Source organism: Daldinia caldariorum (genome assembly GCF_022478825.1).
Source record: "Daldinia caldariorum strain CBS 122874 unplaced genomic scaffold F4812scaffold_9, whole genome shotgun sequence".
NCBI lineage: Eukaryota > Fungi > Ascomycota > Sordariomycetes > Xylariales > Hypoxylaceae > Daldinia > Daldinia caldariorum.
Window position 1 is genome coordinate 289,088 of NW_025953045.1, and position 17,215 is coordinate 306,302.

The following is a 17,215-nucleotide window of genomic DNA, read 5'->3' on the forward strand; positions in this document are numbered from 1 at the left end:
CGGGCCGTGGCGGAAAATAAAATAAAATAAACCTTGATCTGTCTATTCATAGCATCGGTAAAGGTGTTATAAGATAATAATCCAATGTATTATACCACATAGTAAATAATAGGTACTTATATTATGCAAACCCCGACCACTCCATGATATAACGCCAGTTATCCCCTATAGCTGCTTTACACTATTTCGTAATGTTGTCATAAAGGAGTAAGCGATACGGAAGCTACGAAGGTAGCACAACAGAACTAGCCCGTTCGTATTACAACTGGTCTCTCCGATAGGTATCAGCATGGTAGGTATAGGCGTACATTCATATACCTAGGTACTTTTCAAATAGTCAAGGGTTCTAGAAAAAGTCCAAAACGGAGATTCCAGCTCACAAATGGAACGCCAAGTTTGAAAGAGGAGAAAAAAAAAAAAAAAAAAAGATGGTTCAGACTTACTGACGTCTGTGCGTGCGGCTTTTTCATTTGCGCAAACCAAAATTACATGGGCATGTCAAATTCTCACTACAGCAAAAAGAAATCGGATGAAAACGAAAATAGCTGAGTTGTTAGCAAGATACGATATCGACGTTTTTAAGCTTGAATTGAACCCTCAATGAGTTTAAACTTTAAAGGTACCTAGGTATGTACTTATGTACATAGTATATATGTAGGTACCTCTGATTAGTATCGATTAGTACCGATTAGATGCTGGATTAGATAAGATTAGATAGGTTCCCAAAACTTTGGCATTTTATTCCAGCATTTTGACCTTTTTTTCCACGTTCGTTTGCGGTAACTCAGTTCCTTCCCATTCATTTGTTTGTTTGACATGTCATGGTTTCGGCGCTCAATCTGCACCGTTATGGCGTCCGAAATGAAGAAGGTTCCCATTCCTCGCAATGGCGTTGACTACAGGGGTAAAATCGTTCTTGCGCCGATGGTTCGTTCCGGAGAGCTACCTTCGCGACTCACAGCCCTTCACTACGGAGCTGATTTAGTATGGGGTGCGTTTCTTCTATACTCTATAAACTACATGTGATGTGTTATTGACTTGTACTTACGCAGGCCCTGAGACGGTGGATAGGTCCCTAATTGGCACTACAAGGCGATACAACCCTGACACCAGAACAATCGAGTGGTTAAGGAAACCGTCGCAGGGTGGGAAAACCCCACCGGCCGACGTAAAAGACAGCGTAATCTACAGGATACACCCGGAAAAGGAAGGGAAGAAATTAATATTCCAAATCGGTACTTCGAATCCCGACCTGGCAGTCCAAGCAGCGCGGCTCGTAGCTGCCGACGTCGCCGGCATCGATGTAAACGCTGGCTGCCCAAAGCCCTTCAGCACCCATGACGGGATGGGTGCAGCCTTACTCCGAACTCCAGATAAGCTGGTATCCATTTTGGAAGCGCTGGTACAGAACATTATGCCCGAATTCGGGATCGGGATCAGCGTAAAGATCCGAATCTTGGAGACCGCGGCGGAGACGGAAGCCCTAGTTAGAAGACTCGTCGCGACGGGGATAACAGGCCTCACAGTGCACTGCCGAACCACGCCCATGCGGCCCAGGGAGCGTGCTATCCGCGGCCAACTACGCATGATCGCCGGCGTGTGCCACGAAGCCGGCGTCGCATGTCTGATGAACGGCGATGTGGAGACCAGAGACCAAGCCCTCGCGCTAATCCAAGAATACGGCGTTGACGGTGCCATGATAGCAACGCAAGCAGAAAAGAACCCAAGTTGCTTCCGGAGCAAGGATGAGGGTGGTATGGTGCCATGGGACGAGGTTGTGGAGCAGTACATTCGGTACGCACTCGAGGTCGAGAACAAATTTGGCAATACCAAATTCCTGCTCTGCCAGCTGATCCCCGGGAAGCAGCCCGCGTATCGAAATATCAGTAGCTGCAAGAGCTACACGAAGATATGCGAGCTGCTCAGCTACGAACACCTGATGGAGCGAGCCCGCGAAGTCGACATGAATCTAGGCATCGACCCGGAAAGCTCGGGGAAGAAGAATAAGAAGATTAACGACAGTGCGCTCGCCGCAGGGGGTAACATGGCTGAATCGCGAGCAAAGCCCCAGGCTAAGAAAGGCTTGGCAGAACGGGGCGTGAATGCGCAGACAGAGATACAGGCAGCCGAAACGAAGTCGTTTGAAAGTGTAGCAGTGCCTGTTTAAGGTATGTTACAAATAGCATCATAGGAGTTGGCGGAAATGGCATTTAAAGGCGTTGAAATGAGCATATATCCCATTTTGTTACTGGGGTGGAGGAGCGAATGCATTTTGCATAGACATCTAAAGGTCTACGGTTCAGGCTAGGCCTTTAAAATATATACGTTAGGTTAGGTAGTTACCTGGTATATAGAGAGAGCTCTATAGATAGGCTTAGGGACACCTAGGGTGGTTAAGAGTATCAGGGCAAATAGCGAGATAGCGAGATCAGGAGTCACGATAACGAGTACTTCAAGATGATATGACTTTTCAAGCCGCTTCACATTTGCAATCCTCTATATTCATCTCCTCACAAATATCCTGTTAGACCTTCTTACCTTGCTTAAGTAGATCGGACACTTTTGGGGGTAACACTAAGGCGGTCCGATCGTTACGCTTGTGGAAGTCTACCAGAGATATCGCGATCTTTTCGGGTAGATCTTCGTGTATGAAATGCCCTGCCTCGGGAAATACCTGCAGGGCGTATTTGCCTACCGTAGGAAACACGTAAGTTCTGTACAACTTCTTTGGACCCGAGAAAAGCTAGGGGGGAGGCACGAACCTTGCATTTGGCCAATTGTTAATTCGGTGTCCAATCTGTCCGTGCCAGCGAGGAGTAATAACTTCCCACCCCTCGCGCTCAGGAACTTCTTGCTTAGCCCTGTGAACCAATTCTCCCAGAACGGCTCTGTCGCTCCGAGATCCGTCCTCCACTTCCAGGGTCTCGGATCACCCGGTAATCCGACGAGTTTCAGCAAGGATGGGACGCTGGTACGGGCGGAGAGTGAGTTACGAATTGTTCTCGATTTAAGATGCCAATCAATCCCTTCTTCCAAGGTGGTGAAACCAGTTGGTCGTGTGGAAAGATAAGTGTTCATGCTCTTCAAAGCATCAACGGCGGAACCTTCAACTACGTCGAGAACAACGTATCCTAACAAGGAATTACCAAGCTTCCCCGTGTTGGCCAGCTCAGTCACAACCGCACCTCCTAATGAGTGTCCGACTAAGATAATGGGTGGCAACTCTGGCCAACTCATTTCCTTCTGAGTTAGCAATATGGCTGAGAGGAGGTCCGCAGTGAGAACCTCAAGACTTAGCCCGATTGTTCGATTGTCCGGAGGGATCGCTGTTGAACCGTGACCACGCGCATCGAGTGAAAGGATACCCGCAGACGGAAGGCGTTTCCGAATCTCATCTCCGACTAAAGCGAAAGAAAGGCCTGAGGAACCAGCACCATGATGCATGATAAACAAAGGGCCCTTTCCAACAGGAGACGTTAGGTAAGCATGGAAGGTAGGGTTTGTAGGGCTGGTTGGGTCGTGGAGAAACAGTTCCCGCTGGAAATAAGTAGTCCAGGGGATCTGCTGGAGAGATCGTCCTCTCGGCGCGCTGTGTACCAGAATCAGCTGCCGTGGCCATGAGCGCATACGGATTGAGAGGGACTACCCCTGAGGTCTGGCAAATAAGTTCTGACTTGGAGAAGGGATGACGGTTCCGGTGGAAGAAGCTGAAGAAGCCGAGGACGAATCATCGTCGGGATGTTCTGGAAGCTCGGGAACCTGGTCAGCCTCATCCTCGTCCCGCTCGTCAAAGCTCTCAGGTGGTAAGGCAGCTAGGCGGTTCTTAGCCCAGGCCCTCTGAAGCTCGCTCATTATGGAAAATAGGTGCAGCTATGTGGGTAGCTGGCTGCCCAATCGGCATGTAAAAATAAATTAAAGTCTTATTATAAGACGAAGATCAAGGGGATATTTGCTCGTGACAACGCTGCGAATCAAGCATACGCGTCTATGCAGATGCAGGTCATAATACGGGGCAACTCAAATGGCCGCAATTATTCTGTCCGAATCCAAGTACCATACCAATTCAAGTAAACCTAACTTGCGGTTGTAGGATAGGGAGGATCTACTTGAAGGGATGGGTAATGATAGAAACGGACGGCCATGGTAAAGATCGTAGTGGTTGATGAAATCAAAGGGGAGCATCCCACTCACTTTCTTACCTAGTTACATGGCGGATGGTGGGGGGAAGCGGGGGGGAGAAGGGCCAATACAATGGTTCCAACTACCATGTTGACATCACTCTTTCCCCACTAGAGTACCTATCACACAGCTTCCATGCGTGAGCATCCAGCCCGGCCTAAGGTTAAGCCTTATTACCTATATTAGGTAATTAGGTACCTACCTAGGTACCTAAGATATGTACCTAACTAGGTCACAACTGTTTATCGCTTTGACTTATGAACCTGATAACTAAGAGTCGGTAATACCTACCTACATTATACGGGGAGGATAGATTTGTGTATATCCTACTAATCTTCTTTCGGAGCGGCGACGTCCCCTAAATACCACAGCGTCTTGTTAAGGTTAACACTCTTTTGCAAAGTAGCGAGTTGACTCTTGTTGAAGAGAAATTTGGCAAGATAGGCTAGTTTCATACTATCTCAGCTACCCCCGTATCGACCAATTTCTTCGCGTCCGACCATCGTAGAATAACGATATCGCCGTTGTTGCCATCTATCTCACCATCCGCATCGGTTCCCCTTCCCTCAACACTCGTAGCCCCTAATAAGCGAATGAATACAGCCGTTTCCAAGTCGGGGCTGTCGATCATGCTAATGTTCCCAGTAGTATCGTTGAGATTCTGCAACGGCGCCGGGAAGGACGACAAGAATGAGGAGAGGTAGTGGTTATGGAGCAAAGCCTGGTGCCGAGTTGCGTAGGCAAGTTCTGGCGGTGAGAGACGAGCCCGAATTACAGGGTTGGAGAGGTAGTGCAGGGTGTGCTTGTCGATCTGGCAGATGGACGTATATGATTAACATCGGTAACTAATCCAATGCATGGCTAACCGTACGTAACATAGAAGACCAACTGATGATATACGTATACGTATTACTCACCTTAGCTATACGGGCTCTTAAATAACTCCGCACCAAATATTTATACCTCTCAAGCTCGGTTTGTATAACTATCAGGGCGAAATTGGTCTTAGGATCCATATCTCCTGTCATTTCTTCGATCTTCTCGATCTGCTGTTTAATCCGCTCGTTTATACGTTCGAACAATCCGTCGATCGGCCAACTATAAGACGGAAAGGGCTGTCAGCGTCGAGTCATGAGGGATTCGGCCACGGCGTTGCATACTCGAGCAGCTCGGGTGAGGACCTTTCTGCGACCCAGGCGCGTGTCAAGGCTTGTAAGTCGCGTGTGTCTTCGGGGATCGAATCGAATGTAGGATCGACTTCTCGTAATATGTCGTCGATATCCATTGTTTAGCAGCGGTAAATTTTTTATTTTTATTTTTATTTTTTTCTTTCTTTCCCTAGATAGTTTATTGAAGAAAGTTGAATATTAAGTCATCCGGCCGCGTAATAATAGTTTAGGTAGGTACTTGTAGTATTGGTGATAACGATAGTGGTGGGGTAGGTAGGTAGTTCAAAGTTCAAACCCCATTGTATTGTACTACCTTAGGTACCTCTGTGCAATACTTACTATGTATGTCACATGTGTAAATGCTTCCATGGCACTGGTTTCCACCATGCATCCCATAGTTTGCGCCAAGAACATTAATATAGCGGAACGCCACCTACAGCCGCCTGCCAAGACAAAGCCAAGCCGGCTCTATTCCGAGCCTCATAATTCCGAGGCTGAGGTCGTCTCATATTTCTGCTTATATTTGTATATACATGAGAACTAAACGCAATATATAACAATATAAAGTTCTAATCCACGAGTACGGACTATATCCCTACGTGACGGCTATGGATTAGGTAAAGAAGTTCAAACATGGGCAAAGAAAGAGCCTAGAATCAGTCAGTAGAACGCCATTCAATTCACAAGAAATAAATAGGTATTTATTTCTCACAGCAAAGATGTACTATAACGTAGTACCTTTATTTAGGTATCGAAAGGCTGGATTTGATTTAAGCCAGTCTTTAATAGTTCAAATGGTATGTATTGCTAAGCTATTCGCTAATAATCCGAAAACATTTATACCTTGGCGAGCATCATCCCTCGTAACGTATAATCAAGACTAAGACTGGCTCCTTGAAGAGCCATTCCTATCTGATAGATTCATACCTACAAAAAAGGTTATTTTTGCAAGCGTGCTAATAAGTAATTTGCCCTTTCGTTTTAATAGTCAAAACATTATCCAATAAATTCCGTGCTTACCAACGTCTCCCAAGGCCTTTGTGTCTCCCAAACCTTTTGCATTAGCCGACGTGCATTATGGATCTAAATAAGCTGTTAGGAGCAACAACCTAAAACGAGAAAGTTCATTAGACTTCTTACCTGAGTCATCCCATGGTTCTCAGCTGTCATGAATCGCTTGAGTACCAAAGCCCTCTGTTCCTCATCAGTAGCGTCACATCCCGCGGTAAACATAGGAAACAGAAGGCAAGATTCCGCTGTTCCACCCGGTCTTATACGACCGAAACAATCGATAATCTTTTGTACTGCGACTTGGACGGATCTGTCTTTGCTTGGCTTACCCATAATCCTGCGGTAGAGGTGGACGAGCCCAGCCCAGTGGAAAGCCTCATTTGTCGCCTCCATCTCCCGCCTATCCCACTTCTCTACATCCCCCTTTTTGTGTATATGCTTGCAAGGCACCGGTGATTGGACCATGCTGTCCTTAATAGCTGCTTCAATCCTCGAGGCCTGCTCTAATACTTCATTGCTTGGTTCCCAGTCTTGTCTTATATTCAAGTCATCGCCGATGCGCTCAACATCACATTTTCTAGCCAGATCAGCGATATTGGCAAGAAGATAAATGCATCGCGTAGTAAAGCCCATGATACAGTCTATCTCGTCATAGCCATCCATGATATCGTCTACTTCGTAGTCGAATATCCAAGTTGATGAAGAATCTTTCGGCCCCCCGCTAAGGCTTCCTATAACATCGAGATATGCAGCCCAACTCCACAAGAAAGAACATACTGGGTCGTGGCGGAAGTTTGATTGGAATCCACGAAGGCCACCTGGACGCGCAGTTATGAGTTCTCTCGCAAGGCCTAGATGTCTTTGCCATGGCATATCGTATCCAAATACTCTCGGTGAAATTATCTCAAGCGAGGCCAGCATAATGGCCGTTGCGAGGTTCGCATCTGAAAAGCTCTTATTTGGGTTGTTCAGATCTTGTCTTAAAGAGGGGAACACATTATCAACCCAGGTGGCAATCCGAATCGTAGGCTCCGGATGATTCAACACACGTGCTCTATGAGAAGCTATGCGTTTTACCTTAGTATGAGCTTAGATATCTGGACAATGGGCGTCCTTACCGGAATATGCTAGCAGAAGTGCCAACAAGTTATCATCCTTGACAGCCATTTGCGGGAGTATTGTCCGGAAAGGGTTGGCGTGAGGGTCATCATAGGGAACAAGAACTTGAAAAAGATTTAGTTTAACCGTAATTAGCTGAGGAGGAAAGGTTAACTCACCTCGAGCTGTATGATTCAAGAAATGATGCTAGATTATGGAACATAAGTCAAAGTTCCGGTTTGAATTGGCTGATATAACTCACGAAATACTATTGGCTATTAGACAAGACATATATGCACATCAGGGTAATGTTACTTACAAGAAGGCTCATGGGATTATCAATTAATCTAGCACCATGTCAATAAGTATTATGAGGTAAGCACCTTGTTCTCACTCACTGTGCTGGAAGTGGTTCGAGGCTGCGAGGAATATATATCGAAACTGGCCTTGAATAATATCCCCCCTCCTCTTCAATGAACTCATTAGTCTCGACCCCAAACCCAAATTCCGTCCAGACCAGGTCATTACTTGGTTCGAAAGGGGCATCGATGAATTCACGTTGTAATAGCGGCGATGACCCACTAATGGCGATTCCATCTTCGTTCTTACCCAGGTCGCGATCTGGAAAACCGCGGTCAATACCATAATAGGTTGCCTCCGCCGGCACACGTGGTCGAGTGTCTATCGGCGGTAGGCTAACCCTTACTCGGCTAGCATTGTCGTCTTGCAAAGCTTGAGGGCCTGGAGGCATCGACAGAAGTGAATTTACAGAGAGCCTCCGGCTCGCGTGGCGTTGATCATCATCGCTATATGTAGACGATGTGGTAGGAGTTAGGGGAGAAGCAGATGTCAGGCTAGAGCCAACTGTAAACCTAAAGGACGCCACACTCGAGTCCAAAGTCGAGCTAGCCGCTGAGTTATGCCTCTGCTCGATCGGATGCGCTGACTGGGGGTCAGGAGCCTGAAAGTCCGACGCAAGCCTCGCGCGCTTGGTAGCAGGTGAGGACTGCGTACCGCCGAAACTCGTAGACGACGGATTGTCTGGAGGAACTGCGATCTGGGAATGCATCCTACTACGGTCAAGCTTTGGCTGACTTTGTGGACCGGTTAGGGGCTCAAGCCTCCGTGTTCCTGGATTGTCAGACGAAGGATATTGATGCACCAACTTGAACCCCCTGGCGGGCAAAGGCGGCGATAAAACTTCCTGGCTGAAGTCCAGCGTACCAGGCTCTGGCCGCTTCCCCCTTCGACCTTCCCAGTTCAAACGAATGCTATAGTCACATTTTTCACCGGTTCTCTGGCAACTTTAAATAAGAACTATTAGTTACTGCAGATCCTCGTAGAAGCATCCAGGCAAAGTAGATAGAAAGGAAGCAATATACTTTAAGCAGTGGGGCCGTTCCTCGCCGCATTTAATCTTACGGTTTTTACACGGCCTGGTGTGAGAGTTAGCACGACAGCACAGCAGGTGAAAAGGCCGAATAGTGAGAATGATAGGTATACATACCAACATCCATTTCGACTTCGCCTTCTCGGTTCTGGTGCGCCGGGTCTTTTCGGACGGGGCATTATACGCCGACGACTCTTACTGAAGGTGAGTAGCCTAAGTGTGGGAAATTGTACGAGCACAATATCCCTCGTTCCGACGGCGACTGTGGCGCATATTCAACATGCAGGACTCTCGGTTTGAGAGGCAGCTGTTTAACCGGGGAGGGTTGTTACACGGCTCGCTGACCAATACAGGAAACGAAGAATGATGAGATGGCACAGTTGCAGTTCAGTTGCAGTCCCGAGAAGTCGGTTGCCAGATAATATGTTTCGTGATGGTGGGAGGGCGACTTTATGGTCGATCCGGGGTTGGGGGATTAGGAACAGAAACGGGATCAGGATTGATATTATATAGCTCTTGTGCCTTAACGCTCTAGCTTGCAGGAATGACAAGTAGTGACGAATATACCAGGCCTTGCTACACCCTCTCTTTTTTCTTTTTTTCCTCTCTCGCTCTCCCTATCTCTGGTCTGGTAATGCGCAAAAGATAAGGCCAAGACTAGGCACAGTAGAAAGGCTGGCAGAACGACGGGGGATATTGACCAAAGGGATATGGTAAGCGCACATTCTGCAAAGATCCCGGGAATGTGAGTCCCGGATTCCACACAATGATTGGAATTGGTCAAGTCCCTCTGCACTGGAACCGGGGATTGATCACGTAGGCTGTAGTATGTAGTAGGAGGACAAGGGCTCCGATAGCTCGGCTTCCAAAGAAAAAAGAGAAGGATAGTGTACGTGCGTCACTGTGTGCAAATAGAATATCGAGCACTGTATGTATATAATGTATACCTGATATCATGTATAGATATAATGTACCTACATACCTGCGCTACCCCGCTTTCCGCTCTCGCACAAGGGAGGAACGTTAACTGGCTGCCTGGCTGCTACTTAGGTCAAGCTCTGAGGTGTTAGCCTGTTAGGCATACAAGATGGGGGTTATATCCGATGCTAAAATTCTATGCTTGGATCGTGGAATTCCTACGCTAGTAGAAATCGAGTTAAAGTTCCTAAATTCTTATATTATCCTCATACATAAACCAACCTCAAAGTCCAGAAACTCGGTACCTAATCGTATATCGTACCTAATATATAGTACTGTACAGTATGCAACCTATCACCTTTCAAATCGTGGGGTTATCAACTTATCATACCTTAGCTGCTTAGTTATGCCACTAAAGGTTGTGGGAGCGGATGGGGCGAACTAACACCCACTACTATGTACTTATTAGGTGGGGTAGTGGGGTTTACCTCATGCTTGCCCGTAGGTATCAGTGTATCGGAATTCTTAAGGACCGATGAAACGGAATGGCTTACCTAACCCATTGATTTTAGATTAGCTTTAAATTAGGAGCTTACAAGCTACCATAGCATGTAGGTAGCACCGGGAAATTTCTGAGCTATTCGCAGCCTTACATTGGTAGGAGCTCTAATCAGAACCTACCTAGGTAAGTACCTAACATAGCACTGAATCGAAAGCCGCGCCTAGTATTTATAACTTTACAACGTTCTAATTCTTTTTTTTTCTTTTCTCTTCAACTAACTGCGCCTAAACGATAACCTCATTAAGGCCCGTGTCTACAAAGATGGCCGAAGTAAATAACAAGAGGAGTCACTCTGATTTTGTTGAGAATAATGGCGACGGTATGACCCTCCGGAAATTATGCGCGGATAACATAACTGACTTCCTACCTAACACTTAGACAGCTCCTCGGATGATGATATGGGACCCCAGCTGCCCTCTGCAACAGAGGCACCCAAGAAGAAACGACGCGTTTTACCGCACGAAAAGCTCTACATCGAAGCCCTACCGAAATCAGCGCGTTACTCAAAATCTCTAATGCATAAGGAGCAACTCTCTTTTGTAAATGTTACGCGATCTGATTTCCTTATCACAACCTCTGTCGATGGCGTAGTTAAGTTCTGGAAGAAGATTGAGCAAGGGATCGAATTCATAAAGGAGTTCAAGGCTCATCAGGGCGAAATACGGTCAGTCTCAGTCAGCTATGACGGGCGGAGCTTTGCGACAGCTGGCGTTGACAAGACTATCAAGATATTTGATGTCATCACTTTTGACCTCCTTGCCATGCTTCCCCTTGAATATATCCCTAAGTGCGTCTGTTGGGTTCACAAGCTTGGCGCCTCCTTACCACTGCTAGCTGTCTCGGACGACACAAAACCATTGATATACATATATGACGGCCGAGGAGAGAACCAAACTCCGATACATACTATCAAGGGCCTGCATAGGAGCCCCGTGTCGATAATGACTTTCAATGACAGCTACGACTGCGTGGTATCTGCCGACGATAACGGAATGCTCGAGTACTGGTCACCAAGCGCTAACTACGAGAAGCCGGACAACGTTTTCCAATACAAGAGCTCAACCAATCTCTTTGATTTCAAGAAAGCAAAGTCGATGCCGGTTTCTTTAACGATATCGCCCTCAGGTCATCAATTTGTCACCTTTTCCATGCCTGACCGTAAGATTCGAGTCTTCGAATTTGCCTCGGCTAAACTATATCGGACTTATGACGAGTCTCTACGGGTCATTGAAGAGATGCAACAAGCCGGGACCGCGATGCAAAAGCTGGATGATGTCGACTTTGGAAGAAGACTCGCTGCGGAGCGCGAGATCGAATCTCCCTTACTTCGGAACAAGGTCAACGTTATTTTTGACGAGTCAGGGCATTTCATTTTATACGGCTCCATTCTCGGCGTTAAAGTGCTCAACACATATACCAACCAAGTCGTGAAGGTGTACGGGAAGGACGAACATTTGCGCCCGATTAACCTCGCTATATATCAGGGACAACCCCAAAAGAAAGGTGTTACAACTGTAGCAATGGCTGCTTCAAGTAATCCTCTCTTACAGGAGTCAGAGGCAAGAGACCCGATACTCTTTACAACAGCCGTGGGAAAGGTTCGCTTTTATATGTTCACGAATGACGAGGAGATATCCAGATCAGAAAGAGACGTCCAAAATGAGAAACCAACGATACTAAACCTCAAGAAAGCCACTCAGAAAAAGACGGCCGAAACCGGCACATCAGCCATACTTCATACAACGTACGGAGATATCCACATTCGCCTCTTCCCCGACGCTGCGCCGAAGGCCGTTGAGAACTTTGTAACCCACTCCAAACGTGGATACTATAACAATACTATATTCCACAGGGTAATACGCAAGTTCATGATCCAAGGAGGAGATCCTTTAGGCGACGGTACAGGTGGTGAGAGTATTTGGGGGAAAGAGTTTGAGGACGAATTTAGCACGCTCAAACACGACAAGCCCTATACTGTCAGCATGGCGAACGCTGGTCCAAATACCAACGGAAGCCAGTTCTTCATCACTACGGAGAAGACGCCATGGCTCGATAATAAGCATACAATATTCGGGAGAGCGGTACAGGGATTAGACGTGATCCATAAGATAGAGAACGTTCGAACGTACAAAGAGAAGCCCGAGGAGGATATCAAGATCCTCAATATCGACATAGCATGAGCATTTGTAGGCCTTATAATTTGGCATGGTTCTATAATACTTGACTTGATCCTAATGTCTTTTTCAGTTTAAGAAGTTGGGGCTGGATATAAATAGGCCAGCGATCGTATTGCTCCTATCAGTTATTGCTCAAGAACGTAAGAATTGTAAATTGATGCGAAAGAGATAAGATGCCCTATTCATCCGAACTACCAATTCCATAATTCAACGATATTTTTCTTGACTTCACGTGCAGGTATACGTAAATATGTAAGTACCTAGGTATATATTGCAATACCTAGGTACCTGTTATAGGAGAGGTACTATACCAGGTTTTGCTGGTTCTTGTAAACCGTTAATTTACCATCTTTCACCATTTAAATTATTAAAATTTAATAAAAAATTTAATTTTTTAATTATTTAAATTAATTTTAAACGTTTACGCGTTTATAAAAAAAAATTACAAAAGCTTATAAAAAAACTAATAAAAGTTAATGGAAATTATAAAAGTTAATAAAAAAATATAAACGTATAAACGTAATTAAAAATAATAAAATTTTAAAATTAATAAAAATTTTACAATTTTATAATATTATAATATTATATAATAAAACTATAAAATAACAAATTATAAAATAATAAATTTAATGGTTATGTAATATCGACATGTAAGTACTTTATTTCCGATAAAATGCTTTATTGCTAATATTGGAAAAAAGAACAATGTACTTACTATTATTATATAAAAGGACATTACACTGCTAATTAACCTTAGATAAATTCTTCCTTCCTTAAATATTATTAATACATTAATTTCACTTTATCGTTATTTGCTTTACTTATTATTACTTTACTAATAATTGTTTTTACCTTTACGTACGTACTTATTAATAAAATTATAAAATAATAAATTTTAATTATAATAATTTAATTAAATAAAAGTTAAAAACTTTTTTTTTCGAAAAAAATTACTTTTTTAACAAAAAAGCTTTTATATAAATAATTTTAAAAATTTAATTAATTAAACTTTTTATTAAATTATTTATTATTTATTTAAATATATACGTACGTTAAAATATATTAAATTAAAATAACAAAAATAAAAAAACATTTTTAAACATTTAAATTATTTAACTTTTTTTTAAATATTAAATTTAATTTATTATTAAAAGTCTATTAAACGTTAATATTTACTAATATATAACGAACTTATATTTAAATCCGTTAAAATGTAATAACTGGGGTTTTAATTTTAAGTAAATAATAATAATATAAGTTAAATGTTAATATAACGTTATAAATGTTCATTAAAAAGTTTAAAATCTTTTTTTTATATGAGTTAAATATAAGATTTAAATTAATAGTTAAAAAAGTGTAAATAAATAATTAAATATATAATAATTTAAATATCTTATAAATTTTTTATTATATTTAAAGTTATTATTATTTTAGGATTTAATTAATTAAATTAAATTAATTAAATGTAATAAACTTACATTTAAGTCCGTTAAAGTATAATAATAAAGGTCTTAATTTTAAGTAAATAATAGTAATACGGATTAAGTGTTAATAAAACGTTAAAAGTATTTATTAAAAAAGCTTAAAATCTTTTTCCTTATATAAGTGTTACGAACCAACATCTATCAGAAAACGTACTAGTCCAGGCAACGGGAGCGGGGATCTCCCAGGGTAACGGATAAACCCCGGTTGTGGACTAGGTCTCGTACGATTTGACTGATTTGACTGATTTGATTGATTTGATCAAATCAACCAAATCACCCAAATCAACCAAATCACGATACCCTCAAGGGAGGCAGAACAAGAGTAGGCAATTGGACTATAAGAAGGCCATCATGTATCTAGACACTCATTTACATTTCCCTAGCTATCAATCTAAGTCTTATATCTAACCCATATAAGGGGAAGGACTCCAAGCCTTCCTGACGAACACTTTCAACGTTTTTATTGACACTTGACTCGTATCGCTACTGTTTACCTAAAATCAAGACCCCTGTTACTACACTCTAACGGACCTGAGTGTAGGTTCGTCACAATAAGTTAAATATAAAATTTAAATTAATAGTTAAAAAAATATAAATAAATAATTAAATATATAATGCTTTAAATATTTATAAACCCTTTATTGTGCTTAAAGCTATTATTATCTTAAAATTTAATTAATTTAATTAATTTAGTTAAATTTAATATTAAATTTTATTAAATTTATAAAATTACTTAAATTAATATTTTCTTTTATATATTTTAAGGGTTTTTCCGGTTTTAACAGCGTAAAACCCCGCTTTTTATTATAAAATAGTTTTTTAAGCTATTAGTTTATAATATTATTCCCTTTTTCCTAAATCTTTCGTCCTTAAAGAACCTTAACTTAATAAGTTTTTCTTCTTTCTTTATTTATTTTATTATTATAATTTTAATTATTTTTTAAAAATATTAAGTTACATGTTTAAATTATTTGTAAAATACCGTACTTATATTAATTAATAAAAAAGTTAAAAGCTTTATACTTTATAAATTAAATTAATTAATATATTTTATATCTTTTATTTTAATTACTGTTATTTAAATAAATTTACTTATTTTTTCCTTTTTAACTTAAATTTTTATAATTATTATATTTAAAAAAGTTATTATATTAATTATAATATAATTATAATGAATTTTTTATCTAATTTATAAGATAAATTAAATAATTTTAAATTAAAGCATTATAAAATTAAAGATAAAATCTTAAAGCTTAAAAAAGTTTTAAATAATTGCTTAAAATAATTAAAAAAGGATATTGTAACTTATATTTATAAAAATATTAAAAAATATTAAGAAAATCTTTTAAAATATATTATATATTTTTAAAAGTTTTATAAAAAGGAAGATTTAGTAAAAGTAAAAATGCTTACTGTTTTTTAATATAAAAAAAATTAAATTATTTAAAAGAGAAAAGGATTGTAGAAAAAAATTAGGACAATCTTTTTTTTTAAACTATAATAAGCCCTTTTAACTTATTTAATGCTATTAACGTTTTTTCCTTTTAAAAAAGTTTTAATTAAAATTTAAGTTTTTCTTTATTTGTAAGCGGTTAAGATTTTCTTAATAAAAATCCTTAATAAGCTTTTAAGCGTTTTTAAGGTATTTAATTAATTTTTATATGTTTTCCTTTAATAAATAATCCTTTTATTTTATTAAATACTTAATTTAACTTCTGAACAGCTTAAAGTTTAATATTTTTTTAACTTTATATTTTTAATTAATTTTAGTATTTAAAGTAATTTGTATTAAAGCATTTTTAAATGCTTTTTTTAATAAGGAAATGTGAAATACTATGTGACGAACTTACACTTAAGTCCGTTAAAGTATAATAATAAGGGTCTTAATTTTAAATAAACAGTAATAATATGGGTTAAATGTTAATAAAACGTTAAAAGTGTTCGTTAAAAAGGTTTAAAGTCTTTCCCTTTTATATAAATTAAATATAAAACTTAAATTAATAATTAAAAAACGTAAATAAATAATTAAATATATATTAGTTTAAATATTTTATAAACTTTTTTTATTCTTAATTTAAAGCTTTTATAATTTTAATAATTTTGGTAATTTAATTAAAATTACTAAAGTTTATTCGTTTTTAATTATATGTTTTAAAATCCCTGTTTTTATATAAAATATAATTCCTATACTATTAATTTATAATATTATTTTCCTTTTTTTAAGTTTTTTATCTTTAAAAATTTATTAATAAGTATTTTTTTATATTTATTTTCCTTTTTTTTCTTACTTTCTGGGCTAATTTATTAAAATATTAAATTACGTGTTTAAGTTTATTGTAAAGTGTAAAAACCGTATTAATTAATAAAAAAGTAAAGAATTATATTTTTTTATATTAAGTTTATTAATATTACTTTAATTTTATATTTTAATTATAAGCATTTTAAAAAGTCCTTTTATATTTTTTTGCTTAATTTTTTAATTTATAATATTTATACCTAAAAAAAGTTAATATTTTAATTATAACGTTTAAAAAATAAATCTTTTAAATAAATTAAAGTAAAAAGTTAAATTTTTATAAAATAAATATTTGCAAATTAAAAATGTAATAACATGATATTAAAAAAAATTTCTAACATTTTTAAATATATTTTTTAATATTAAGAAAAAATGTTAAAGCACATTTCTTATTTAAAGGAAATTTATAAAAAAGAGGATATTATTAAAGGTAAAGCCTTTTACATCTTTAAGCATAAAGTAAAACTAGATCGTAAGAAAGAAAAAAAAAGAAAGTAAAAGTTAAAATGCTTTTAATTAAGCTAGTCCATCCGTATCTCCTAATTCTTCCAAGGGTAACCCCAATAAAACTACTACCTTTTAAAATAGTTTTAACTTAAAGATAAATTTATTATTATTTATAAGCGGTTAAAATTTTCCCAGTAAAACGCTTTTATAAGCTTTTAAGTATTTTTAAGGTATTTAATAAGTTCTTATATATTTTTTTAATAAATAATTTTTCTATTTAACCAAATACTTAATTTAATTTCTAAATCGTTTAAAGTTTAATACTCTTTTAATTTTATATTTTTAATTAACTTTAACGTTTAAAATAATTTATATTAACGTATTTTCAAATGCTTTTTCTAATAAAAAAATATAAAATATTAAATATAACCTTATTTTTATTAATAATAATAATTTATAATTAATTTTTAAAATAACTTTTTCA

At 39.0% G+C, this 17,215-nt stretch overlaps 5 protein-coding genes across 5 annotated transcripts; 2 read left to right on the forward strand and 3 right to left on the reverse strand.

Moving 5' to 3' along the window:
• Positions 1 to 849: 849 nt before the first annotated feature.
• Positions 850 to 2,167, forward strand: F4812DRAFT_459507 (FMN-linked oxidoreductase; the record flags this gene model as incomplete). Its single annotated transcript, XM_047937557.1, has 2 exons — positions 850 to 991; positions 1,053 to 2,167. The coding sequence occupies 2 exons, from the start codon at positions 850 to 852 to the stop codon at positions 2,165 to 2,167; spliced, it is 1,257 nt and encodes a 418-aa protein (XP_047789716.1).
• Positions 2,168 to 2,458: 291 nt separating this feature from the next.
• F4812DRAFT_429359 (protein phosphatase methylesterase) lies at positions 2,459 to 4,237 on the reverse strand. Its single transcript, XM_047934269.1, has 3 exons — positions 3,647 to 4,237; positions 2,763 to 3,589; positions 2,459 to 2,691 (listed from the first exon to the last, which is right to left on the reverse strand). Exons 1-3 carry the CDS (start codon positions 3,850 to 3,852, stop codon positions 2,525 to 2,527), a joined length of 1,200 nt encoding a protein of 399 aa, XP_047789717.1. The 5' UTR covers positions 3,853 to 4,237; the 3' UTR covers positions 2,459 to 2,524.
• A 393-nt stretch (positions 4,238 to 4,630) lies between these two features.
• F4812DRAFT_459509 (GINS complex, Sld5 component) lies at positions 4,631 to 5,464 on the reverse strand (the record flags this gene model as incomplete). The annotated part of the gene is made up of 3 exons (XM_047937558.1): positions 4,631 to 4,990; positions 5,097 to 5,277; positions 5,340 to 5,464. The coding sequence occupies 3 exons, from the start codon at positions 5,462 to 5,464 to the stop codon at positions 4,631 to 4,633; spliced, it is 666 nt and encodes a 221-aa protein (XP_047789718.1).
• Positions 5,465 to 6,129: 665 nt separating this feature from the next.
• F4812DRAFT_429369 (uncharacterized protein) lies at positions 6,130 to 9,737 on the reverse strand. The gene is made up of 9 exons (XM_047934270.1): positions 8,965 to 9,737; positions 8,840 to 8,893; positions 7,856 to 8,761; positions 7,777 to 7,804; positions 7,720 to 7,725; positions 7,637 to 7,664; positions 7,478 to 7,582; positions 6,489 to 7,423; positions 6,130 to 6,431 (listed from the first exon to the last, which is right to left on the reverse strand). Exons 1-9 carry the CDS (start codon positions 9,024 to 9,026, stop codon positions 6,345 to 6,347), a joined length of 2,211 nt encoding a protein of 736 aa, XP_047789719.1. The 5' UTR covers positions 9,027 to 9,737; the 3' UTR covers positions 6,130 to 6,344.
• Positions 9,738 to 9,938: 201 nt separating this feature from the next.
• F4812DRAFT_429374 (uncharacterized protein) lies at positions 9,939 to 12,716 on the forward strand. Its single transcript, XM_047934271.1, has 3 exons — positions 9,939 to 10,107; positions 10,162 to 10,646; positions 10,706 to 12,716. The coding sequence occupies exons 2-3, from the start codon at positions 10,589 to 10,591 to the stop codon at positions 12,505 to 12,507; spliced, it is 1,860 nt and encodes a 619-aa protein (XP_047789720.1). The 5' UTR covers positions 9,939 to 10,107; positions 10,162 to 10,588; the 3' UTR covers positions 12,508 to 12,716.
• Positions 12,717 to 17,215: the final 4,499 nt, after the last annotated feature.

What these genes read in the sequence shown, in the direction of transcription:
- F4812DRAFT_429374 (XM_047934271.1), top strand. Translation starts at nt 10,589, where the DNA reads ATGGCCGAAGTAAATAACAAGAGGAGTCACTCTGATTTTGTTGAGAAT. An exon ending in TGTTGAGAATAATGGCGACG is followed by an intron (nt 10,647 to 10,705) that starts GTATGACCCTCC and finishes CCTAACACTTAG; the next exon opens with ACAGCTCCTCGGATGATGAT.
- F4812DRAFT_429359 (XM_047934269.1), bottom strand. Translation starts at nt 3,852, where the DNA reads ATGAGCGAGCTTCAGAGGGCCTGGGCTAAGAACCGCCTAGCTGCCTTA. An exon ending in TTATTTGCCAGACCTCAGGG is followed by an intron (nt 3,590 to 3,646) that starts GTAGTCCCTCTC and finishes TCTGGTACACAG; the next exon opens with CGCGCCGAGAGGACGATCTC. An exon ending in AACAATTGGCCAAATGCAAG is followed by an intron (nt 2,692 to 2,762) that starts GTTCGTGCCTCC and finishes TTCCTACGGTAG; the next exon opens with GCAAATACGCCCTGCAGGTA.
- F4812DRAFT_429369 (XM_047934270.1), bottom strand. Translation starts at nt 9,026, where the DNA reads ATGCCCCGTCCGAAAAGACCCGGCGCACCAGAACCGAGAAGGCGAAGT. An exon ending in CTTGAATCATACAGCTCGAG is followed by an intron (nt 7,583 to 7,636) that starts GTGAGTTAACCT and finishes ATCTTTTTCAAG; the next exon opens with TTCTTGTTCCCTATGATGAC. An exon ending in AGAACCATGGGATGACTCAG is followed by an intron (nt 6,432 to 6,488) that starts GTAAGAAGTCTA and finishes CAGCTTATTTAG; the next exon opens with ATCCATAATGCACGTCGGCT.